Source organism: Paramormyrops kingsleyae, chromosome 2, assembly GCF_048594095.1.
Source record: "Paramormyrops kingsleyae isolate MSU_618 chromosome 2, PKINGS_0.4, whole genome shotgun sequence".
In the NCBI taxonomy this organism is placed as follows: Eukaryota; Metazoa; Chordata; class Actinopteri; order Osteoglossiformes; family Mormyridae; genus Paramormyrops; species Paramormyrops kingsleyae.
The window spans coordinates 10038351-10066131 of NC_132798.1; the positions used below are offsets into that span (position 1 = coordinate 10038351).

At 40.1% G+C, this 27781-nt stretch overlaps 1 protein-coding gene across 17 annotated transcripts in view; it reads right to left on the reverse strand.

The window, feature by feature from the left end:
• The window catches only part of trpm3 (transient receptor potential cation channel, subfamily M, member 3), a 123946-nt gene that overhangs the window by 25444 nt on the left and 70721 nt on the right, over positions 1–27781 (reverse strand). For all 17 annotated transcript variants that reach the window (XR_011984838.1, XM_023803287.2, XM_023803281.2 and 14 more), the window contains exons 2-9: positions 23238–23317; positions 22109–22304; positions 21179–21392; positions 19948–20072; positions 17397–17568; positions 12265–12439; positions 11311–11434; positions 125–197 (exon numbers count right to left, since the gene is read on the reverse strand). Coding sequence is in view for 16 of the 17 variants with exons in the window: in XM_023803287.2 (XP_023659055.2) it covers positions 125–197; positions 11311–11434; positions 12265–12439; positions 17397–17568; positions 19948–20072; positions 21179–21392; positions 22109–22304; positions 23238–23317 (1159 nt within the window). In the remaining variant the exon portion in view is untranslated. The remainder of the gene's footprint in view (positions 1–124; positions 198–11310; positions 11435–12264; positions 12440–17396; positions 17569–19947; positions 20073–21178; positions 21393–22108; positions 22305–23237; positions 23318–27781) is intronic.

Sequence of the window (27781 nt, forward strand, 5' to 3'; positions counted from 1 at the left end):
AACATGTAATATTTAAAGCTCATTAACGAATGAACCTCAACGGTAACATGCAGAACACATGTCCAGGACACAGTACAGGACACAGTCCCCATGGCAGACATTACAGCAGACGGAAACCCGTTACCTTTCAAAAGGGCTGTCAGGATGGCTAGGTCGATGTCTTGATGTCCCTCTGACCCCATTCGAAAAACGGTTATCTGGTATTTAAAAGGAAAATGCATCATTCACTTGAGGATTGAGCGTTTATGCCTTTCGACAAAAACAGGCAACCCGACAAAGCAATTTCGATTCATAGCTACAAGCTGATAACTGCTGATGTATTCTAAATAATAATAGACATGTTAAGAATAGCTATAAATTCATATATATATTGTAGTGCTGAGCACATCAATATTATTGGTTATGAAATTCATTTAAAGGGAGGACTTTCTGCTGTGTATTGTTTCTGTTTAGTGGGAGAATATACAAAGATTTATTTTACTGTTTAGTTCTACAACTTAACTGGCTAGATTGTACTTCTCTATCTTTTGAAGAAAATAAAATTCCATTTCCTCATACACAACATCTACAAGCCTCTTTAATGAAGATATATCGCCATTCATTGTAATTCATCAATGCACATTAACATCATTGTAACCGAAGGCTGTGCACGCATCCATTTATGTGAGAAAACACAAGTTCACAAATTTATGGCAGACATTTGCAGTTTGTCACCTTTCTTCTAATTTTTATCACACTGCGAGCCACCATATGTAACTATCTGACAGAGGTGCTAAACGGAAAAATAATAGAAATCAATAACACTTAATTGAAGATTCTGTCGATACCCAGACCTCTGCGACATTCACAGTGACACTCACAAAGAAAGTGATTGACTGAAATGTTACCATAATCCCTCCTGCCCTGCACCTCATTGCTACCGCTGTCCTTGGGGATCCCCGACTTCACGTCAGTTGTATTGCCAAGCTTAATTTGTTCAGGAGCATTTGGCATAAGCTGCTACATTTTACTGAAAGAATATAGGATGTCTACAATTTAAAACAGCTAAAACATTGCTAAGTAATTAACAGAATAGCGACTATAAGATTGTCATTAAAATAATGTAACATTAATTCCAGAAACAGAGGGGAGGTGTGGATTGGGGTCTTTTTGATTGGTGTTTAACTTAGAAGCCCATTTGCTCTTGATATTAAAATTGTAGATTAAATTAGACCAATAACAGGTGCCCAATCAATTGCTAGCTACTCATGCATTTCATTTGACTACATATTCAGATGTGATAGCAGCCTTACAAAACGGCAATTGGAAGTGCATTGATAATTGTGATATTTATGTCACATTGTACGTAATTATGGGAAGAACACATTTTTTATTCTACATTAAGATTGTTTTCAGTGACAGCTATAACTGTGTTCTTAGGGTGAATGGATGGTAAGCACATTTCCCTACTAATACTGCAAGAGGACCATGTGCGTTCAGGGAGGAGGGGGGATCGCCAACGATTTGGTCTCTACCAATGTTGAAATTAAACCTACACCCTTGTCACCCTTGTCATTTTCATATTTATTTCTAGATATGTCTGTTTCAGAATGGAGCACAAGTAGTTATCCAATTTGTCAGAATTTCCATGATTTTTCGCCAAGAATAATAGTCAAAAAGACCTGTGCATAGTTACCTGTTTTTGGATGATTTAAGACAACAATTGACATTAGCTTACAATTAGGGACTTTTCTTATGATAACTCTTAGTGCGTGATTTAATACAACTTCTTCATTTGAATTCACTAGAAACAATTAACTGGTGTAATTGTCATTAGAATGGCTCTAGTCCTCTGAAAATGGCAATTTGGTTTGCAAGTAAAGCCAATTGAACAGGGACCACTTTTTGGTCACACTCTCCAGGCCTTTGGTCTTTTAATAGCCACTGTTTCTATCCTCCCTGCTAAAATCAGCAAGAGTTAATGGGCGACTCAATGTTCCCCTTAAAGTCTATATTTTTATTTTACACAACCCCCAAATGGATACCTGTATTGACTCTTCAATAGCGGGTTGTTTAGCACTTTGCAGAGGCTGGCTAAACATTACTAGGAAAGATATGTAGCCCAGCTGTCCTTCACTGAAATGGCCCATTAAGCAAAATGCTAGCTTCTGCTTCCTCTCCAGCACCCGGCATTTCAGGTAGTAATGGGTGACCTACATCGGAATCCTTTCAGCTGTGGCACTATCAATTTTCTAATGATGGGGTAAAACACTGCTTCGCACAGCCTCTGTGGTGTCACTGTGAATCATAATCAACATAGTGTGCACAGACAATGACTTCCTATGCTGACTAAACACTGATGAAATCCGGGACCTTGATGTCAGCCATTCCTGTACAGACATTTTAAATAAGTATATATTCTTAAGTGAATAATGAATAATAATGGTATGTATATGTCAAAGATCTACAATAATGTAATATATACAGACAATAATGTAGTGGTAAAGGAGTATTAAGCAGGAAATGAAGAATGCAAGTAGTCATTGGCTCAAAAGCAGAAGTTTTTCCCAGAAGAGATCCTGCAACTGCAAATTTGAATGAAGAATTTAGTTCAATATGAAAATTTACCTGCATACAAGGAGTCATCCGCATTAGATAGAAGCATCAACTAGAAATTACATGTTTTAAGATGGTGTTCTAGGCAAACTTGCTGATCGTGTTTCCTAAGTTAACTAAATCTCTTTTTAAAACTGCCCATCGAGGTGTTCCTCATCAGTGACACGGTGATATCCATGAACAGAAAGACCACGCAGGGAAATTGGTGATGCATCACTGGCTGGCAAGGGCACAGAGGAGAGCATCTCCAGATGTGAAATGCTGGGCGTCACATAGAGGTCCAAGGCCATTGGAAAGCGCTTGCTGCACGTCCCGGAATTCCACCCCTCGGATGATAGGACGTTACAGCATTTCAGACCTCAGAGGGGGTGAGAGGGAAGGAGCAGCAGAGCATCACAAAGCCACCACTGAAAGGGCACCTTGTCGTTTCCATGCCTGTGTCTCGCAAAGCTCACGCAGATGGGATAAGCACTGCAATCCAATTTGTTCCCCTTCCCTCTGTCAACCCCCAGGTCTCCACAGCAGAACCCACTGATCTTCTGGGACCTTTGCAATCCATCGCCTTAAGTGCATTTATGAACATGCATCTCTGAGGATGCCCCAGGAAGATTCCATCTCCCCAAATCTAATTACATTTCTTTCTTCTATGCATTATATATTCCAGATATTTGGCAACAACATAAATGGATGCTAAGCCACTATATTCTCCTTGCATTATATAAATGATATTTACATGATGTCCCACACAGGCTCAGCATTTATTAGCTGCTTGAGTTTAACCAATTTTGGGGAAATATGAGCGTTAAAAGAATTAGTTGGAGGACTGATTCTTTTGTGATCAACAGAATAATAAACGTATATAATAAAGGTATACGAATATCAGGATAAATCTAAATGTATAGCAAGAAAAAATTAATTGACTAGACTGATGCTTACTTGGTCACGTGAATAGTCCTGTGAATTAGCAAAGTAGGTGAAGTTAATCATTAAGCTATTTACGCCTCCAGTCACTGTGTTTCCAAAAATATGTTTTCTCCGTCCATCTGTCCATCCCGTCCCGTCCCCCCGCCCATCTGTCCGTCAGTTCATCCATCTATCCTCCGACCTCTTATCCTGGTCAGGGTCAAGGGTCTGTCTTATGATTTTTACTGCAATTTCAAGGCTATGGTTTAAAATAATAATAATAATAATAATAATAATAATAATATGCTAAAATAAAAGCTTGACGAGACGTAAACAGAAGAAAATCTCAAAGACTTGCAGGTAGCTTAGCTTCAGTTCTGTAAAATGGGCAGGTGACAAACAAACTACAAGCCTTAGACAAAGTCACAGCTGAATAGAGGTCACTGGATCCAGGTGACCATATCTGAAGTTGCACAGAGCAGTGCCCAGAACAGCATGGCACCAGGGCAGTGTTCCCCCAGTCCTCCTGGAGCATATGGACTCTCAGCAGAGTGGGCATTTTCCTGGCCGGCGACTGCTCCAGGTAGGCCCTATTTTAAAACCTGATTCAATAACACCCAATGAGTAGGTCTGATTGGACACTTTCAGTAGCTCACGCTATGCTCTAACTGCAGCTAACTGCAGCCAAAAGATGATGATAATAATGATAATAAACATTAAATGCTCCCGGAGCTGAAGTCCCGCAGCAGAAATGTGACAGTGTATGGACTATTATACTGTGCATCGATGCATTTTTAACGGATTTTGGTCAGCCATCATCCGTGCATCATTTTCAGAATTTCATGAGCACCCTGGTGTTTAACCCTGATACATATTTAAATATCCTGGGCTCAAAATACATGAAGGTGCTGCATGGCCTAGTTGCTCTAAGAAAAGCTATTCATCTTCATTTAATTGGAGGAAATCTCCTCTCTTGGCAGGGACTGCCTCTCTCGATGGCGCTCCATTCTGGAGTGTCTTCAACCTAATTCGGCGCGCAGCCTAATTACGTCAAAATTTCCCTCCTGCATAATTCTATCCTTTTTTTCCCTGGAAAGCAAAAACAAGAAAAAATGATACTATCGATTGCAGCATACTTAGCCTTTGGATGATATAAAGGGTTATTATGCACAGTTACTATGCTGCATTGCGGCTCTACAGTACACCTAGTAATAGCTTAGTCAAGTGGCTGCTTTGATCGGTCATTAATTAGGTACTGTACACTGCAGAGGATACTCCCTTGAAATAGGGGGGGGGGGGGGATGAAATACCTCAGCATGTTTCCAAACACATTTTGCATGCATGATCGCTGTCATTCTGAATTTTAGTTTGTAGAATTTCCTCATCTGAGTATCAGAAAGCTGAGCATGTGGCTTTTCATCTTAAAGGGTACAGTGAGTGCCAGCATTTAGCAATGTAACGTTGTCAAGAGTTATTTACTACGGCATGTCGTACACATTGCCGGTGTTTTGCGGTAAAGCATCCCGGATGTTTCTTCCATTAGTCGTCTTGTGTATCATAACGATCATAATAATGACAACCATTAGTGCACAATAAAGGACCAGGAATTTATGACTGGCGGTAAAAAATGACTATTCGTTTATATATATATATATATATATATATATATATATATATATGTACACACACACACACACTATATCTCCTCTTGACTATTAAATATCTGTCCATAGTTAAACTGAAATTAGCAGTAACAGTTAAAATTATTACATTATATAATTAGCAGAATGTTCTCGAAAAGGGCTCAGGGAGGAGAAAGAACCTGCGTGAAAAGTGAAGTATGAACAGGGCCTTTGGCAGCTGTTCCCACACGAGGCCTGAAGCAGCGACAGTGTGGGCCCCGAAGGCATCACAGGGGCCACCGGGCCATGTGACACCCAGCAGTCTGTCACTTTCATTAACGAAGCCTAAATCTAAACCGACTGCTGCTTCAGTTAAAAAAATCAGGTTGCTTCTTGGGAAAATACAGCACGTATCCTCACTTATTTAAGAACTAAGGTCGACACTGAAGAGTACAAAGAATAACTGTTGTTTCATGTCAAGATAATTGTTGCTTTATTAACTTTAAATTGGTATCTGATAAATATGTTTGTATCTTTAAATATTACAGTGGAAATTCAGTTTAGACTTAATATCTTATTATATGTCAACTGTCAGATTAGTATACAAACAGATTCATGTCTACTGGCAGATTAAAAATTACGCGAATTAAACAGACTGGATTGTTCGCTTGTTAAAATTGACCAATCTAACCTAATCTAAATCTGTCCTTGGAAAACACACAATAATATTCAACCCAAAACTAATTAAGGTCTGGTAATTAAAAATCCTTCTTATCTGATGTTTATTGTGCAATGCTTGCAAACTAAGTAACGCAAACAGTAAATTCTCAGTATTAGCTAGAGATGTGTAAAATGTGGAATCATTAAAGAACAATACCTTATATACTTACCCTGTTATCCAGTACTTAAGCATCAAGGCCACATCTCTAGTTAATAAGAAAGGGGCCTACAGACATCAGCAAACCTCAGCTTCATAGCCTTCTTAGAACTGCTCACACGATCACCATATGCTTAACATTAGAAACAAGTGGTTTTAGCACCTTAGGGTGACTCTGTTGACAAAGGTGCTATATAAAAAGAAACTGAATTCAAAACTCTAGTTACCACTGAAGAGAAACAATGTTTCCCATGCATTTGATTAATAATAATTTATATGTATACCTTTCATATCATTCCATAGCTTATCTATAATTATCACTTATTTATAAACACTGATTCATTCATTTTTACAGTATGAACTGACACAGGAGTGACTTTAACATAGAGGTGTTTAGGTAAGTTCTGGAAAGCCTGGTAGTGATTTTGTTCCTACAGTATAACCTGCTATGTGTCTACAGTAGGTGTCTGATGCTGAGTACTTGATTCATGCACAGAGAGAACTTTGTCACATACTGTACGTCGCCATTAACAAATACAGAGATAAATAGCAGATGAAAAGCCAGTACTACATGGATTCAGTGCCGTTGTTACGAGACCCCACGTTCTGATGCTGGTATCACTACACACTGTTCATTATCCTCTCAGCAGGCCCACATGGTCAAAGGGAAAAAAGAAAAAGCATGATTTACAGTCTAAATATTCACCCAACGCAGCTCCAGTGTAAGATCAGTGCTCAGCGCTGATCGATATGTGCTACCAGATACAAATGGGACAGAAAGAGCCACACCGCCTAATATAATGGGCAGCATTTCCACAGAGGAAGTGCCATCGATCTGCCTGGCACTGGGGCTACTACGGGAAATAAACACTCAAGCCATCTGTCAATATTATTTAAAGAAAATCAACAGGTCACAGTAATCAGAAGCTCATGCTGGGAAGCAACTGGTGCCAGTCAGGGTATTTCCCAGGGAGAGACAGCATGCAAGGAAACAGTGTGGCTCCAGGGGGCTATCAGGCGTGAGGGATCCTCAGCACCCAAATGGGACCCATGAAGGCATGGGGAGGATATGCACCCACATCAAAAAGCCCAGGGCATGGAAAGCTGGAGGTATGAAGCAAGTCACCGACTCAGCCCTGATAGGCCATTGTTATTCATTATTCTGCACCTCAAAAGCTGAATGTGCTTTTCTGCTTTCTTGCTGAGGTCGGCTTTGCATACAGGGCTGGAGCCAGGCGTCGCCAAACTAGGAAGCAGCCAAGGGTCCGATTGATGTCTAAAGTCATTATAATATATATATAAATACTGTATATATGATATATATGTTTAAATGATCTTTATGTTGGTGTAAAACTGTGCTATTATGACTGTCAAAGTGTGTTAGCTTAGCCATTTCAAAACCTTTGCTAAAGTCACCCCAGTATTTCCAGCAACCATACAATAGACCCATGTAGTGTTTGATTCAACCACTAGCACACTTCGTATAGCTAATCAATATCTCATTGACATTTTAAACTAATTAAGTTAATTAATTGAGCTGATGGTTAAATTTAATGAATACATGGAATGGCTGAGGTGCCCCTGAGGAGAGGTATGGGAATGGAAATGGTGTTCATCAAGCCATCCAACAAGATATCAATAACTTTTTGGAGAACAGAAGAAATTTCGTTAGTTTACTTCAGGGGACACCAATAATGTAGTAGCACACGGTTATTTAATGCATTAATTAACCAGTAATTGAGCGTTTGTTAAGTACTTATCCCATGTTCATTCATCATTAATCAATCATTATAGTTCAAGTATTTCAGGGGGAAACCGATATTAGCTGATGTTTTGTTTTTGAGTAATAAATGAGTTAATAAGTAATGTTTCCCCCCCTCAAGTTGTCTTATCATTAACTAATTAGTTAACTGTTAACTAATATAGTACCTGAATGGAATATAGTAACTGTCATGATTGATTAATGATGAACAAGCATGGGATCAGCATGTAACTAACACTTAGATACTGGTTAATTGATGCATTATGTAAGCATGTACATTGTAAAGCGTGACTGAAATTTTTAGTAGTTTTTATTGTGTTACCCTTAATTTGCATACATTCTAAAGCTAAATTGTGTGCTTATTATCCTGATAAATGGTATTTAATTTTTTTTTGACTGCCTAAGACTTGCACAGTACTGTACATGGGTGGCTCTAGCTATAGGCAGAGCTGGCAGTTGCTTAGTGACCCTGAACTGTCTGTATTGCAGAGAGAGTGAAATGATCATCAGTAGGGTGGCTTCCCCAGTAATGCTTTGCCTAGGGCCCTGGAAAAGGTAGATCCAATATGCAACAACTGGGAAAGACAAGTGAGAAAAAAGTATGGAAAAGGCATTTTAAAGTTCTCATTTCATCATGACTAGAGTTATGAAAACCTGGACCAATTACTAATGTTTTTTTCCCTATTTGCCCTATTTTTGGCAAGGGGTTCATGATATATGTGCATAAAATCATTTTCATGTATTTGTCAATAAGTATAAGTATACAAATGGCATATCCATCTAGTTGTAATTAGAATCTGAACAACCCCCCCCCCCCCCCATCTCTAATCTAATAAAGTTGTAAAGAGAATAAATAGCAAATTCCAAGAAATGTCATGAGATTACAGTTTCTCTAACGGCCAAAGGAAAATTCCCTTAGACCCAAACTGCACCGGTTCGGGTGGGTCTCTGCCATGATCCTTATAGTAAACAGAATATCCACACTAGTTTACTAACTGCCACACAAATATTTTTTTTTCAAATTTTGTCCGTTCAGTAAGTCTGATTGGTTAAAAAATTAAAATTAAACCACGAATTTTGCTACCTTCAATTGGAATTATCATGTAACAAAATGGCACCTTTAAAAGTATTTATGATTCCTATTTGTTTTGAACAATATAACTGAACATGTCAGTACTTTTAGTTCTGATTTCTGTTTCACATATTGAAATAATTCAGCCAGGTCTGTTTTTGTTATGACTGTCAGAACGAGTTTTAAAACAATCGCTATGAGAATGTCTGCTTCAGCACACAGACTTTTGATTTTTCTGATGCCTTGTCACCAAATACTCTCTTGAATATATAATGGACCTCCAAAAGAAAAAAAGCCTCTTTACATCCTATTACAACAGAATTGGAAATCAGCAGCGGCCAATGAAAATGACCCGGATCAAAGGCCTGCCGCCATGTGGAGTTCCGGGCTGCAGAGATTCTGATCACGCGTAGTCGCAGAGCCTGTGACTGAAAGGCCTCAGCTTTCTGCTAGAAGAGCTGCCTGCTCACCAAAGGCAGAAGAGTAATGAAGAGGCTCAGCACTCTGCAGGAGTGTTTCAGCAAGAAACTCTCAGAACTTCTTACAACAACACATGTGATTCATTTTAATAATGAGTTTAATAATTGATTATATAATTATTGCATAATTCATAAATCCTGTATATACCATATACTAGGGAAGTATATTACTTGCTAATTTTAGTAATGTTTTACCATACTTTACATCACGATTATGAACTATTATATTTTTTTTCAGTAATGGAAACAGCACTGTAAATAATTCTAGCACTCTGCTCTCAAAGAGTATAATTTAGTAAAAATAATAACAACAACAAAAACAACAGCACAAGACACAAATATTTATTCAACAAATGAATTGGAATTATTTTAATAATTAAATGACAGAGAATGAACACACAACAACAAAAACAAAGACACTTCCATTACAAAACAAAGTTTATGATTTAATGTCGATGAAAAACAAGATCATACACATTTAGAAGCAAAAGAATGGGCTGCCACATGGACACACTGATCTTGTTCAATGTACATATGCAGGTGACAATAATACACCCATGAAGACTGAACAGGCATTGATCACATGATCAAAGAGGGAAACTATACCCTAAAAATACATTTTACTTTATATGAGCCTGAAATGCAAATGGTGTCCCTGCAGCATTTAGAGGTTTTGGTAATGAACTGTGCAGATATACATCTGACATCCGTCTGATGCAGGGGTCCACGGCTTATCCTAGAAGCTATGGGCGCAAGGCAAGGAATAACCCAGGATAGGGCATGCGCACGTGTGCGTGCGCACACACACACACACACACACACACACACACACACACGCACGCACATGTAGGGTAAACATATCCTTATGGGGACCGCTCATTCATTTCATTGGGAAAAATGCTAACGCTAACTATGACAACCTTAACCCCTACCCTGCCCTAACCATAACCATAAGTTACCATAACCATAAGTTTCTGCATTTTTAGTTTTTTCATAGCAGTCACCGATTTTTATAAAATAGAGTTTTCCCTTATGGGGACCAGGAAACCGGTCCCCATAAGGGAAAAAAAAACGATTATTTATCACGTTATGGGGACATTATGTCCCCATAAGGATAGGTAAACCCGCTCGCACACACACACACACACACACACACACACACAGGTGTGTAATTAAATATCTTTGTAATGACTCTCCATTAATTTCTATGGGGAAAACTCTAATCCCAACAGGAAGACTCTAACCCCTACCCAGCCCTAACCTTAACCATAAGAAACTAAACAAATTACACATTTTTAGTTTTTTGATTGCATTCTCTTATCTTTGTGGGGACCTGAGAAATAGTCTTCACAATGTAAAAATAAGTGGGGTACATTTGGTCTCCACAATGTAATGTAAACATAATCCACACACACACACACACACACAGGTGACCTCACAATGATATGAGAAGAGCATGTGTCATTAATGTGCATGTCATGTCATTCTTATGACGGTTACATGTCACCCTTATGTAGACTGCTTCAAGTAAAGTGTTGCCAATTACTCTAATTGTGACAGTGAACTGATGATAAAAATCAGGGTTCTGGTAAAGAGTATGGCTAACATGGGAATAAGTACACAGTAACTAACGCAAGCAGCATTTCTTGTGTATTTAGGTAATACTGCATGTTACACTGATTCACTACAATAATATAAAACTTAACCGGTATGTTTACCTCTTTGGATACTTGACTGCTTGGGAAATTTGTATGAAGGATAGAAGTATTTTATGGGTCGTATTCTGCATACACACTCTCTAATCACTTTAATACCTTCTTCTCATTTATATATCTGAGAAGCACCAAAAAAATAATAATAGGAGCAGTTTGTGTTAGATTATATAAATATGACTCCAGCTGTCAGAGTAACCGCATTCACGCGGCTGCTGACTCCTATATGTGCCGGAGGTGAGTCTGACGTGACAGAAGCCTGATTCCCAGGCACGAGCTCAGACTCACCAGCTCCTTCTTCTTCATGCACTCCATGAGGATGATGAAGAGGTGCTGCGCCTGCGTCCGGCTGTAGTTGAAGGTCTTCTGGATGGTGACGAGCAGCTGGTCCCTTAAAGACTCGTTAATGATCCTGCGGAGCAGAGAGGAGAGGAGGGACAGGCCGCGATTAAGGAAGGTGGAGGATGACTGGGGCGGAGGGGGGGAAGAGGAGAGGAAACAAAGGGATGCTGGGAACAGCCGGAATGCAGCTAACATAGAGGTGTTTTTTTTTCTTTTCGTTAACGTTACGTTAATGCCTGCAGACTCATGCAACAGATCTGGCAAGTGTGTCTATTTAAATCATATACACCTTGAAAGATTTACCAAATGTTTCTTTTAAAAATGGCATTATATCTGAATATGATTTCAATGCATTTTTAAATCACTTTCTAGTATCGCCAAATGATGCCCAAATGGATGAAATAAATTAAATCATCATATCATCAAGTTTTTTGAAAGACCTAAACTGCACCTGCAGAAAAATCGCTGGAGATGAAATACTTCCTGCAATTTGAACATTTCTTTAAATATATTTGTATTTTTTTCTGAAATATGTATTAGTCATTTGAAGAAACACTGAAAAGTACAAATTCCATCAATTTCACAGAACCTTACACAAGAAGCTACATCCTAAAAAGTTTTTTGATCTTTACTTCTATGTTTCTTTTCCTGTGGTAGATATTTTTTAATATTGAAAATCTGGATTAAAAAAAAATATATCATTAAGAGATCATGAAAAAATAAACACAATCAGCAGAAAAATCTCTAAATGACAACTTGACCAGCTATATAATAAACACTCAGTTTCAACATTGTTAAGAACTTGTTTCAGAAGTGGAAGAAATGCTTTATATCAGAGTTCATTCCTCATGATCAGTCAGTAATGAATCAGAGCTGCTTGACGGTGAGCGCAGACCATACCCTCCTTCTTCAGAGTATTTGTGCCCAAAGGCCAGGATGTCTGACGCCCGGCCACTGCCATCACAGACCACAACAGGCACAGGGGGGGTGTCTCGCAGGTACTCCAACACGATGGAGATCACGTTGGGCCCCCCCTCCACGATGAGCGCCACCACAGGGACCCCCTGTCCGATTCCTTCCAGAAATTGAGAGAAAACTCTGTTAGCTTTGGCAGAAATGTCATTCTGAGGTTCATGCTTATCTTAGCTTATTTCAGCCAAACCATTATTCCATCCATCCATCCATTTTTGTAACCGCTTATCCTATTCAGTGTTGCAAGGGGTCCGGAGCCTATCCTGGAGGTTATGGGTGCAAGGCAGGGAACAACTCAGGATGGGGCACCAACCCATCGCAGGGCACAGTCACACGCCATTCACTCACACACCATCCACTCACACGCCATTCACTCACACGCCATTCACTCACACGCCATTCACTCACATGCCATTCACTCACACACCATCCACTCACACACCAGTCACTCACACACCATCCACTCACACGCCATTCACTCACACGCCATTCACTCACACACCATTCACTCACACCTCATTCACTCACACGCCATTCACTCACACCTCATTCACTCACACGCCATTCACTCACACCTCATTCACTCACACGCCATTCACTCACATGCCATTCACACACACCATCCACTCACACACCAGTCACTCACACACCATCCACTCACACGCCAGTCACTCACACCCCAGTCACTCACACACCATCCACTCACACGCCAGTCACTCACACACCAGTCACTCACACGCCAGTCACTCACATGCCATTCACTCACACAGGCACACCTACGGGCAACCTGGTAACTACAATTAACCACAGCACATTTTTGGATTGTGGGGGGAATCCATACTGTAGTACCCAGAGGAAACCCCACAACGAAATGCGGAGAACAAGCTGGTCCTAGAGGTGTGAGGAAACAGTGCTAACCACTTCAGTACCATGTCACCACCACTGTTCCCTATCCATCCATCCATCCATCCATCCATTGTCCAACCCGCTTATCCTACTGGGTCGCGGGGGGTCTGGAGCCTATCCCGGAAGCAACGGGCACGAGGCAGGGAACAACCCTGGATGGGGGGCCAGCCCATCGCAGGCACTGTTCCCTATAATGTTACTAATATTAGGAAATAATTTGAAAGACTACATGATTCAATGAATGTCAAGACATGACATCACATACTAAGAGATACCTTATTACTGCAAGCAGAAGAGTTCAAGGTCATTCTGCTCCACACACACAACCATCTGACCGACCTCTACTGCACCAACCCAAGTCTCTTATCTTATTGTCTCATGTTCTATGTAATTAAGCATTTAATTAAGATTTCTAATCAGAAATGATTGAATGGTTAGCCAATAAGCAGACTTTGATCCCAACGTGACAGGTCAATGCTTTCAGGGTAACAGATTCATTTGACATTAATTAAGATCCACCAAATATTTAGAAAGACGTAAGATGATGCAAATTAAAAGAGGCAACAGTCAACATTACAGGAGTGCTGCAGTGGGTTTTTCCTCAAAATGTAGAGAAAAACAGAATCATTAACCGGAACGATCAGTTGGTAGCATTATGTACTATAATACATAAACTCTTATAAAAGACAATTCATATGCACCATATCTACAGAAGACAATGCTTCCCATTCTCAGCTTGCAGCCATATTGGCAGATATAGCATTCCTCATATTTAGCAGAATCAGGGCAATGAAGAAAGCTCTAATTTTGACATACAGTGAAAATGTATTGCAATTTTTATGACTATGGTTGATCATGATAGTGTTTTTCACAAAGGAAAACATTTTCTAATAGGCTTCAAATAGCAAATCAGCCTCCTAAACCTTTCGTAAGGAAAGTGATTGACTAAAACTCCAGGGGACATAATGTCTAACAGATTACAGCAGTAACGGAGGAACAGATTGCAGCTGATTTCGAATCACAATGGCTGGGGCTGGCTGTCACATCTAAGCCCATTTGTGTACAGGAAGAATTCATGGAGCATCTACAAGAGTTCCGATAACTCAGCTTGTATAGCAGTATGGCAATCGGTTTTTAGGCATCATCAGACACATATGCAACTTGTCAAAACTAGAAATCCCTGTGTGATTTTAATGTGACATAAATATGCTTCCCCTCCCCGGACTAGCGCACACAGAGTTCGTGTATGTGTGTGGGCATGCTGTCTCAGCGAAATTCACACACTGCGGTCTATATAATTCACATCGAGCTGGGAGCAGAAAAGGTGGGCTGAATCCCGATTCTCAATCTGTGCTGTCACTGCCCTCAGAAACAGGCACAGTTACATAAATAAGCCTGTTCTCAGCATTATCAACTTCAAAGCTGATAATCATCTGTGAGTCTTGCATCTGAAAGTAGGAAGTTGTCGCTTGTTAGTTTTCACACAGTCATCTTTTTCCCTCTCCGCATTAATTCCTAGTGAAAAGGCAAATGTTTCAGAAGATGACAGTGAGGGAGTGCAGGCATGTAATGTCATTCGTGACAATTTAACAATGGCTGTTACATTTAACAATTTAACAGCCTATTAGCGCTAAAAAAACAGTAGTACTAAGTTACAATGTCAGCATAATAATGGATAATGATCAGATCAAAGTCCAGTGGCTGACACATAGAATTCATTATTATATACAGTACTGCCATTGTAACATCACCGTGCTTAAGCACTACTGATGGATTCCTCAAATGCTGAATTAATCAGAAACATACATTATCTAAAGATATTTTTATCACGTGCATGTTTATCTTTATAGGAGATGTCATTAGTATTGTGTACTTTATGAAAATGACTTTCACTGCTACAGGAACAACTGACTTATGAACAATTTTGGATTCTCAGCAGACCCATGATTCTATATTTAGTCTGGGAATATGGGAGGAAAAGCAGGCACATATAACAGGATTGAACAAATCTATTTAAGCATGGAGTGAGTCATTAGAAACGCATTTGGGCTGCTGTAAAGATGCAGGCTGGGGTGGCACATTCCTGGGTGACGGGCGGAGACATCCCTGAATGAACGCTGGCTGCTCTCCCATGCAACTATCCTGGAAGAAGGGGGAGGGTGTCTTTGAACCTCAAACCAAACTATGTCTGTACCAGCTAACATCACACTGCAAATATGCAATCATTCTGACCAAGTTGTTTTCGTCTTGAAGAATCAGTTTTTCCATAAAGTAAGAAAAATGAGCAAAGGAAAAGTACCTGATGGTGGAGATGGAAGATGGACGGGCGGAAAAGGTCAGTTTAGTTGGAACTTGCTATACATAAAACACAGTTTTCTTAAAGGATAAAGGGGATAAATAAATATCACAACTAATAATAATAATTATAATAATGATAAAAATAAGATATTCACAGTAATGTTATGGAGATGATGCCCATAAATAATAAAAAAGAAATACATAAGCATTGCTCAGCAGTGACAGACTGTTATTTTTGTTTTTTGGAAAGTGCACATTCGCTCACATTTCTGTTTAAAGCAAACAGAAAAAAGCAGATACCAGATATACCAGATAAATAAATACCAGAGCCCATTCAATTTTTTTCAGGTCTGTGCACCTTCTGTTTTGAACGTTCGGTATCGATCACACAACTATATGACCAATCAATTAATGAAGGAATCAATTAAATCATACAGAAAGAAAAAAATCAGAATATATAAAATGTCCTTTCTTTCCTTTTCTTTTTCCCCACACTTGGAGTGTCCCTATAGTCAGATCAGATGTGTGTCATTTCTTGGAGTGAGAAAAAAACGCAGCGAATGGGAAAATGGAGAGAAAGAAGAAGGGGGGGGGGTGGACGACATGAGCAATGTGTGTGCTGGATTCAGCAGGGGGGGTAAGATGCTGATGATGACTAGTAAGCGTCCCTTTGCCTTCCCAGCCCCCGTGTCAGATTCTCAGGCATAGGATGACAAAGGGAAGTCCACAGGCCATGTGAGCAGATGGGCAGATCGTCAGAGCGCTTCCCCGTACCGTGCGTCTGCATTTCCCACAGCTCCCGCATTTCACAGCCACCCAAATGTGGTGTGTCCATGTGGGATAGAATGGCGGTTACAGAAATGTACGTTATTATGAGTCAGGTTTGAGGGAAAAGCAGTTTTTATGCATTATGGAGTCTATTAGCATAAGAACCACCATGGACAAACAAAATGCAGTGAACCGCCTCAACATATTGACAGTGAACATACAGAGCGATGGGTCATGGCTGTTTATGCATGTTACTGTAAGCGTCACATAGCATGTAAAGCAAATTAAGATGAACAGAAACGCTACTGAAAAGTGTTCAGTTGTCCATGAATTATGATGTATGCAATTTTGTTGAAATGAGCCATTTCAATTTTTTCGTTCTCAGCCTGTTTCAGTCATCAGAAGGGTTCCTCCATGAAAATAAGTATCGGCTGCCCTTCCTGCCAGCTTCATTACAACTCGGGGGGGGGGGGGGGGTTCATAAAAGCAACGCGATGCCATCGATCTTCATTTCAGCAAAGAATCATGCGGAACGCAGCGGAATGGAGTTCTTACACAAGAGAGTCAAAAGTAATCAATCAATAAACATTCTTCTCAATTAAGAAACGGCACTTTCTCATTCAGTTTTTATTACATGTGCTGCCGTGAAAAGCTGTTTAAGCACTATATGGTGCCTCATACTGTTCACAGCTTCAACACTGAGATAAACTGACAGAGTAACATGCTGTGACAGGGTGCAAATAAAAGGGAATATAAAATTTTAATCCCATCCATGTGCTGGCATTAAATCTGTGGTCACTGCATGGATTTTCATTGCTAAAGTTATATTTAAGAATCTTTTATTTGTAAAAAGAAGGAGAAGTTGCTCGGATTTCATTGTCTCACTGAGGATCACGCAAAGATATCATTTCTGCTAAAGGATAAGAATCAGTCACTCCGAGGTCGCCAAGCCGACAAGGAGTACATTCTGGACAATGACATCTTGTCAAGGAGACAGACCCACCATAATAAACTACTGCAATCACCCCTACAGCACAGGCCGAGAGTTCGATCTGAAGTTTTCCCACGTTATCTGGGTGCGTACTCACGAGTATTAATCTTCTGAAGTGAGATGTGCTTCTCTAGCTGCCTGCGGAGTTTGACTTCAGCTCCATACTTTCCAGTGGTGCCGTTGTCAGCCAGGATGAAGTGAGAGTGCAGGCTGTTAAGCACCGTCAGCTTGCTAAGAGGATTTGACATGGTCTGGTACGGCCTGACCACCTGCTCAAAATATGGAATGGCGACCAATTAGCATGTAGAAGCAGACAGAAGTTTAAAAGAGGCATGGACATCATTAATGGCCACAATAAGACAGACAGTAACAGTTAAAGAAATTGGTTAGCTGATATATAATAATCTACCTATTCAAAAATGTTAGTACAACTGGTAAACCAGACGTATTCTATAAATATGGACACTGGGGGCCATTTAATTCTCCCAATTTGGTAGGATTCTTTACTGGGCTTGATGATATCTTTGAGCATTTTTGATTTGGCTTGGAGTATGAATAATTATTTTTTTTCTCCACTTCTTACTCTGCTTCAGTGGCAACCAGAGTAATTAAAGATCCATCCCCGCTAGAGGCCAAAAGGCCCAAGGAGTGAATCTGCAGTCTTTGGCTCTCGGTTGCTGTTCCCGGAAAGTGGATTTTAACATTTTAATTTCACTGTCAGAAATTCGGCAACTGAAACATGCTGTCTTCTCAGTGAATTAATCAATTGGACCATTGAAATGTTTAATTATGGTGCATGTCATATAATTATTGAGGCAGTTTCCGGAAATTGGCTCTTTACTTGCTAATACTTTGTATCTGCATTATGGAGTATATAACACACCCTTGATAACCACAAATTTTTAGATATACTGTATATGTCTAGAATATTTAAGTATTATCAATGTAACACTGGGTCCACTGAGCCAAAAATATGAATTGGCAATGATCAAATGTGTAGCATGGCTTCACCGTGGCCCCCTACTGGATAAGTGAACTAAGATGCAAAAACCCTAGCAGGTCTTGCAAATATTGCTATAATCATTACTATAAGTAATATTATGCTGAGCAAAAAAGAAGAGTTTATTGCCAAATACGGAGTAACAGTATTTCAATCCTATATACAGTAACTGTATTTGACTATTATGCTTGATGTTCATGTACACAGAGTTGATATACAATTATAAAGAGCCAGCACAGACAAAAATAACAGTTTAAATTAAAATGGTTTTTGGTTAATTGTTGGTTACTCCATAACATGATCTTATTTATTATTTAAATATGCACCTCTACTCTTTCATGCAAGTTATGATGTAACTGCAAGCTGCTGGCAAAGACATTTTTGCCCATTTTATTTATCATTTAATAAATCATGCTGTATAACTTAAGAATCAAAATGTCCATGATTTTTTTCTTAACAACACTAGCAAAAAAAAAACGGGACACTAAAACAGTTGGTTTAAACCAGCTTCTGGCCTTTAATGTGTCATTCATTTAGCAACTTCTGTCATTTGTGCTTAATCACTCTGCTGCAGCTCACTAATGAGTTTGCAGCATGTAACAGAAATCGAAGAGGCTTTCTTAATGTGAGCTGTCATAAATTCACGTTCACATGGTAATACGTGTAATTCTTCGACAACCTGATGAAGGCAAGGAAACACTGGCAGTAATTAACATCTCGGTGCAGAAAGATAATTGTGTGGTTTAATTTTTTCTATTTTAGAAACATACATTTTATTTTTTAAATGTTAAATTTTACATTTACTCAATGGTTCACTAGGAGTTGTGAAAAATATTTCGTTTCGGGGACAGATCCTGTGTAATCGATTATTACATTAATGGGGGTATTATTGTCTAATCATTAAAGCGGAGCCCAGAGGATACAGCGATCTCCATTCCTGCAGCCTCTCCAAAGCACTAACGCCGCTCTAATTCCCCTTAGCTTCTTAGTTACCAGAGCAGCAGTCAGTGGAAGGCTGATGTAATACAGGCAAATAGGGTGAAAAATGTTTCCTTTTTCTAATCAGACACTGTGCTGAACTGCATCATTTAGCATTTAGCATAAATTACTGACTTACAACACAGGAAACTATGCTCCAAATGTAAAGCATATTTTATAGCAGTTTGAATGGACTGTTTGATTGGATTAAGGGCCCGTAGGAACGGCTTTTCGCCATTCTGTGGTGCTCTCATGTGTCATTATAATGGTATTAAGTGTTTCTATACAGCGCTTAATTTCAGTTACAGATGGCTGGTGTTTTGTTGTTTTGTCACATTCAGATGTCCCTGATAGCAGTGTACTCTTATCTTGAGACGGAGAATACGAATGGTTGACCTAGCTGTCCTATATTCATCTCATACTGGGTAAGCACATCACGGATCAGTGATATCTGTTAGCCAGAGAATTGATTCTTTTCCATTATTTTTTCTTACAGACACACACACAGCAAATAATGGCCAAATGTCTGTATACCAATACTTACTAACGTTACACTATCGCATGCAAATGTATTATATCTAACCACCTGTCACAGAAGATGTAAAAGCATTAATTCAGAGAATGAGGTGATTATCGCATAAATAGAGAATGACTATTCACAGGCACATACGTCTTTGCCGATGAGGTCATCCTGATTCTCCACAATTCCCCAGGGTGCGATTCCAATAGTGCAGATCTTGCCCCTGGATTTTGAGGCATGGTCCTTAAGTGCATCCCCCACGTGACGGATCACGCCTGCGGACGGCCATAACACTCCGCTCAGGCACAGCATTTAAAAATACAAGCCCTGCTTACACTGCAGCCAGACCTGATTACATGGATTTTCATTATTAATAAGCACCTACCTTACACTCATCGGACATGACAGAATATTAGCTCCAGTGTTTCCGTCTTCATTACGATGATATCAAAAATATGATGGTACACTGATATTTTTATCCACATGCTACCCAGGTTAAGCCCGGTTTTCATGAGGCTTCATGAGATTTTCACATAAAACGTCCATATTTCTTTTGAATAAAAACTAGGTGATGATCTTAAATTTAGAGGACATAAGTTCAAGTTACTTGCACTGTTGTAGTCTTTCATGAGTTGCTCAGTTTATGTAAATCCTACTTTGTTAAAATGCATGTCTGCATTGTGTGAACAATATGCAATTCATAAATGCTTTCAGAAAAACCTTTTTACAATGTTGAGTGTTCACTGGGTATGATGGACAGCCTCTGCATCTCACCTGAAAATATATTTTCTTTTTCTGCCATATACATTATAATAATAATAATCTTATTGCGTGAAACAGAAAAAAAATAGAAGGCTGCGTAGAAAACATTTTAGCAATAATGGTATCTATCCATCCTCTTCTATATCTGCTTGTCCTATGTAGGGTCCGGAGCCTATCCTGGGAGCTACAAGCACAAGGCATTAAATAATCCAGGACAGGGTGACAACCCATCAGAGAGCATACACATCATTTACACCTATGAACAATCTGGCAGCTCCAGTTCGCCCAAATGTGTTTTTAGACCGCGATGGGAGAGAGCGTAAACTCCATATATGTAGAACCATGGTGGAGACTTGAATCCTGGGACCAGAGGTGAAAAGCAATAATGCTAACCACTGTGCAACCATGCTGCCCACAATGATCATATGTGCAAGGTACAGTACATTTCCCATAATGCTTTGCAATCATTGGGTAATGTGATTTTCAAGGTGGTTTCCTTCAGGAATGAACACAATGACCACAATACACCATAATTACTTTTAAGTACTGGTAAATAACTGTTCTTAACAGCACATTCATAATAATTCATCACCCACACCATAATATGCAGCTCCCTCACCTGTGTTCACTCCCCCAGTGAAGATCCACGCCCCTGTTGTCATTGCTGCCTTAATGAGCCCTTTACCAAAGACCTGCTTGAGTTTGGGCTGCAGCTCAAAGTTCTGCAGTCCGCCATGGACCGAGATGAGGAGCTTGGGAAGGTCCAGCTGCCACTCCTTAGTCATCAGGTGCAAGAGAAGGTCAGGCTTGGTGTCATATGACACCCTGACGTACTACAAGAATATGACAACCAGAAATAGCAGTTACATATTTTCACATCAAGCCAAAAAAATTAAACAAAATTTTCCATCAAAAATTATTTGATGGAAAATAGCAATAGTGTTTGCTGACAAAATGCAATTATATTAAACAGCTGTATCTAATTAATATTTCTGTATTATTCACATACAATCTAAAGTCAACTTGGGCGGTACAAAATTCCTGCTTAAGATAAAAATGAGTATGTATCAAAAAAATAACATCATAATGACAATATTATTACTGTTTTGTCAAAGAAACATCACAATTAATGCAATTCACCTGGTTATTTATTTAACGTTAATTTAGTGAATATGGCTGACGCATTACTGGAGGTAATTTATCTGAATGACTTTCAGCAAATATATTTTATAATGACCTATTACGTAAGACACACCATAATTATGCACTATGTTTTGGAAATGTATACACTGATTGCAAATGCTTAGTAAATGTGCAATATTATGAACACAGACTACCTAGATGAATACCTTATTGGCCTACTCTAACTAAGAAAATGGCTTACAATTATTTTGCAAAGAGTTTCATTTTGAACCTCCTTAAAATGCAATGCTTTAATTCAGATTTTACCATTATAGTCCTACTTTTAGACTCCACTACATGCAATTGACTGTATTAGCAGAGCATAGCTGAGATGTTTCTGACCTAGTAGGTGGAAGTCTACACTCACCATTGCTTTGTTAGAGTGTCCCCCTCCCTGAAACTCAATGGTGCCGAAGGCATCCGTGGGGCTGATCTGCGTGTGCTTGCTGACAGACCACTTCTCCAGCAGGCTGTCATTTTTCCTTTCATTCTTGTCATTCTGACTGGAGGAGATGCTCGGGGGCAAACCAACGTGCTGACCAATCAGACGTCCGCAGCAGCACCTGTGGAAAGCGGGGGATCACACATTAGGCTCTCTTACATGAAAACCGCCAGCGGCAGATCAACCCGTGTTCCTGCGAGATAGGAAGTGACATAAAGACCCAAAATCCGTCTAAATACATATAAGCACAACTGCTGAAAAGTAAGATTTACTGTACTTGAGGCATTTATAGAATCTGGGATAAACAGCTCAATGAAATTTTTCATGAGCAGCACAATCACATGTTATTCATTCATAACGGTTTCGTATAATTCGTCCTGTCCTGTTACAGTTCAATTAAAAATCGAATGATCACATGATTTTGCAGTAATAAATTTGGACTAGCTGTAGAATTAAATTGAACATCAAATTTAATTAGATAAGCTGTGGTGTCTCAAACAGAACCTTCTCCTGAACACGAACACAGGCAATGCAGTTTGAGCACTGCAGTCAACAACAATCCCTGTCAGGGCTCTAGACACAGATGTTTCCATCTGATTTTTCCGTTCAAGGTCAAACTGTGGTAACTGAACAGTTCAGCTTCTGCCATTTTCTGTAACAATGAGTCTCAGATAAAAGCCTCATCTGTGAGGGACACATTACAGAATCCATACATGACATTTTGCCAAATCTAACGCCGTTGCGGCAGCAAGATTCTCACTGAATATTTTATGAGCGTTTCCTCATTAATCTGGCATCATCCTACCCCGATTCTCCCTCTTGGTGCAGACTTGCCTGTTTGTATAGAGATATCCTTAACAGACACTGTACGCCTCCCATGTGAAACGTTTTTCATGGGTGATCCCAGGTCAACAATTAATAGAAATAAGAAGACATACAGATACTCTTCGCCAACCACATCGCTATTCTTCGCATTCAGCAGGGCATTGTGTGCATTCGTGTAAAACCCATAATGCACCTGGACCAGTCCATATGAGGATAACGTGTTCCTTACCTGTGGTGGTCCTTTGTGCTTACAATTACGTGTACACATTCTCGCTTGCTGAAGGCTCTTTCTATCCAGGACTTCTGTGCCTTGGGAAACAAAAGGGGAGGGGGGGAATGAGTAATTTAAATTTCGTAAATAAGTTCTGGCTGAACAACAAGAAGCCAAATGTCAAAAATACGCACACGCTGGTGCAATGCTGGGAAAAGGTATAGATAAAGAGAAAGCAAACATGCCCAGAGTAACTCATTTTTGAGTAGTACTATAAATAAACCGTAGTAATGCTGCAAAGGAAATCATCATTGGGGTGTGCAGCTGCAGTAGGACATAAGGTTCTGTACGCCAGTCATGGGCACAGTGTTGACAGCTGTACAGACTACAAGTATCTTACTTCCAATCTCTTATCAAAGGGCTAAATAAATGCAGGGGGGGGGGGGGGAATGCACAGCCACCTACAGATCCGGAATTCACACAGTAGATTGACAGCAGGTGAGAAATGTCTTTATTCCCTTTAATGTTTGATAAATGTAAGAGGCATCACGCATCTCCCTCATATTTATGATGAAACTAGACCCCGCTCTTAACCTCAGAAGTGAGGCACAAAGATGAATGATACAAACCTTCTCAGATGTCAGGAGAACTAGGTGAGGAAATCAATGATGTAACACAGAGCTCAAGATCTCTCCCTGACTTAGATCTCCTGCTGGAGCCTGACTGGCATGACAGCACCACCTCATTCACCCCAACACACCCTGTTCTCCTTCATATAAATGAATGATGGGGATCCACCGTAAGCTGACTCGCTGTGCTCACGCTGCTGCCGTCCTCACGTGCCTATCCACACACACACACCTACACAAGAGGGCGGTGCATGGCTCAATGGGTTACGCCTCTGTGCCTGTGACCAGAATCACGCCCTCAGCAGAATAGTCACACGTCCGTCGGGCCCTTGATCCTTCAACGTGCTCCACGGGCCCTGGATAGATGGCTGACACTGCGATTCGGGCCCCAAGCTTCACTCTCACCTCTAAATGTGCGTAATTGTCTCAAAGGAGAGAATGATAAGCAATGCGGAACCTAAGGAATTCCTAAGTGCTCGTGCAAATGGCAACATATTGTTTCATGAAAACTAACGCAGAAATTCAACACTTTAGTCAACATTCGCAGACCACATGCAACAAAGGAAGCAACAAAGAAACTAGAGGCACACTTAAGATTAAATAAGAGAGTGACTGTCACTAAAAGAATATTAAAATATAAACTGATAATGTGATTTGTTTGTGTCACATGATGATATATAATGATAAACAAAGATACACCAAACAAGCCAATACAGTGACTACAGGAGACAAATAGATTGCCAAGCGCATTATCATATTGCGCATTGGAGGATTAAAAGTGTTTTGACCACTTTTGGAAGACGGCTGCTTTTACCCTGCAAGGCAAAGAGGTGGATTTACAGGGAATCTTGGCAAAACGGCTGGCGATCGGTGGATTTTACATCTTTATAGCCTGCAACGTGAGCACCGCTACAATGCACAGTTGACAGCCTGGGTGGTAATTAAAGTTTATCTTGGTGGAGGTTTTTGCCAGGGTTCCCCACAGGATGGATGCCAGGGTGCCGGGGGCGTTATTTCTCTGGCTTGGACATGCTCTGATTCGTTGTGGGTGCTGTGATTGTGCTTCCATAAACATAAAGTTATGCTGCCGTTAAAATAAATATTAGTCTTGCAAAATCAGAAATAACTCGACTGAACCATCCTTAATGTCACACCCCTTCCAAACACACTTCATCCTTCGTCCTCATCCTCCCAGCAGCAGGGTGGATCAGCGGCTAGCTGTGATGGCCTCACACCCCCAGGGTGCCTCCGTGCCGTTTGCACCCCCTCGAGTTTGTGTGGGTTTCCATTCCACGCGTGTGAAATATGCTGGATTATGAAACATTGGTATTCCCATGCTCCAGTTTAAAACTGTGTCCCCACAGAATTCCCCGGTGACAGAATTATTGATTACACAACTAACAGTTAAACATAAATGTTTGCTAATTAAAAATGGCAAACAAGACGAGTTACATAAAACCAAATAAAACGCTTGAGCAGATATCATGTGAGAACCAGCAACAAAGCCCTCATGCTCATTTGATTAAATAAAAATTATTGCACATTTAATTTGGTTTTAATTTCTCAGTAAATATTAATAAAACACAGTAGCTGTATACAAAGAAAGTGCAGAGTCATAATCAACTAACCCGCTGACTCCCTGCTTATAGCTCATATTAGCCAAACAGCTCCGTTCATATTGCAGAAGTCAGGAGTTCTATCAGTTATAAACTTTTACAGCAGAGCAGGAGAATTGAAAAAGCATAATTTTGCTCAGCAAATTCAAAAGAAAAGAACGAATCTGATTCTGACAGTAAAGGCACTGGAACAGCGGCATGTGGTCTTTGGAAACTACGTATGAAAAATTTATCAAATATTACTGGTATATTCTGTAATCCTAAGGAAAAAATCATTTCAAAAATGAGAAAAACTTCTCCGAGCATACAGAAGAGCAAGCTACTGCTGTACAAATATAATTTATTCTTTAATAAATAATGACCTTTTTAAGATGATTCTTCAGTTCTGATGGTCATATGACTTCAATGTATATTCAAAGTATAGTTTAGTTAAAATAGTTTTTCTCTGCAGTTTTTACACCAGTGCTAAGTTTTCTTTACTACATTCTACTTAGCAACAGATGCCACAACTTAGCTAATGAAGCAATGTCACATTTAGCTAATTCATAAATTGATAAATAAAAACTGGCATTACATATTTAAAATAGTATAATATTACTAAACAAACACGACTCACACTGCCCTTAATGGCCAGTACCTTGTCCTCTCATCCCACGCTGCAGGGAGCTTCTGTACCGTCACTAACAAGTGTGGCGTCCGCTTGACCCGCTACTCGGCTGACTTCACTCACGGCTGGACACTCAGCAACTCGCCCGTTGAGTCCCTGGGCTGGGAGTTTAAAACCGGCCGTGCGCTCAGGCCCCATTAGGCACTTGGAATGTGCCACTGCAGGATTAGCCTCATTAGAAGGCCTGGGTACAGTCGCCAGGGACCTGAAATAACAGAGCCAGCCCCCCCACCCCCCCCCCCATCCCACACCCAAACGCCAACCGGGCCCCTGAATTCCAAGGTATGACTGGCACATGTGTGCTGCCTCCTCTCTTCCTCCATCTCCCCCGCTTTCTCTCTTCATATCACCATGCAGAAATGTGAGTGTGCATGATAACAAGGCAACTGGGAAATACATATTTCTCTCAGCATTCCTACTCGCTCCAGAGAGAGCGAGGGAACATGGGTAAAGATTGAAAAAACTTTGAAAAATCATCATCTTAGATAAAATAAGCTTTTGAGAACAAGTCTGTCCTCAGGTCTCTCTGCGTCAGTGACTTCCATTCCTTTAAAGACTCACCATCATTTCATGTTTCACCATATACTGGATATCTCTGAATTTAGTGAAATTGTTTTTAGCAAAACTAAACAGTACTTTATTAGTCAGTAAATAAAACAGGCCTACCTTACAAATGTCAAAAGGCTTATTGAAAACCAGTAAAATGCCAAAGATTCATTCTGGAATTCAAGATGGGGTCAAGATATAACCAAAGTGCTTAACTGCAACACAACGTAAACGCAGAGGCCACATGCTCGTGCACTGAGTGGACGATAACGCAGCGTGATGCGAGTGTTGCTTTTGGATTTTCCTCCCCCCCAAAAGGGCTGTCAGGCTGGAATAAATTGCTTCAAAATCAGACCTGCATAAGATATTCCATTTGGACATTTGCATCAAGCCCACAATTGTTCTCTAAAATAAGACCAGCTGCACCGCTTGTGGAAACCAGCACCGAGTTACATGTGTGGCATCCGACTTGCAGGTTCACAAACTCCTGATGAACCTCCTGAAATATCGTCTTCCAGACAAACCTAAAAATACACAGACAAACAAATCAACAGATATCCATCTGCCCATCTTCCATCGCCGCTTTTCCAGCACTGGGTCACGGCGAATAACATTGACTTTACAAGAAAAAAAATCATTTTGTATCATTTTGAATCCACAGTTAGGGAGGGTGACCTGAGGGAACCGTACAAAAACACGAACCTTTTTCAGCGTATTGAAATGTTCCCAAAGCAGGAAACTGACAGACGTGCCGACACAACAGGTCAGAAATATTTCCAAAATCTGCTCGCCTGTCAGGCAGCCTCGTCCTACGCATTTCGACATTCTGTTCGAGAGTGAAAGAGAGGTGCTGAACCTGTTTACAGGGACCCCTGCGGAGACAGCACTCGCTGTGCTAAAGGCTCATTCCGATTCACTTCACCGTACAGGAAAGAGCAGAGAGCGGCAAGCCTGAGGCGCTGAGTGTTCCAGCAGCCAAAGCCAATGTGAAATTAAGCCATCTATGTTCTTACAATTATGTCAATGACTGAAAAATGGTCCTAAGGTACACCAATAAAAAATTCAAGAAGTTATATAAGATTGAAAAACTAGGGAAGGTAAAAC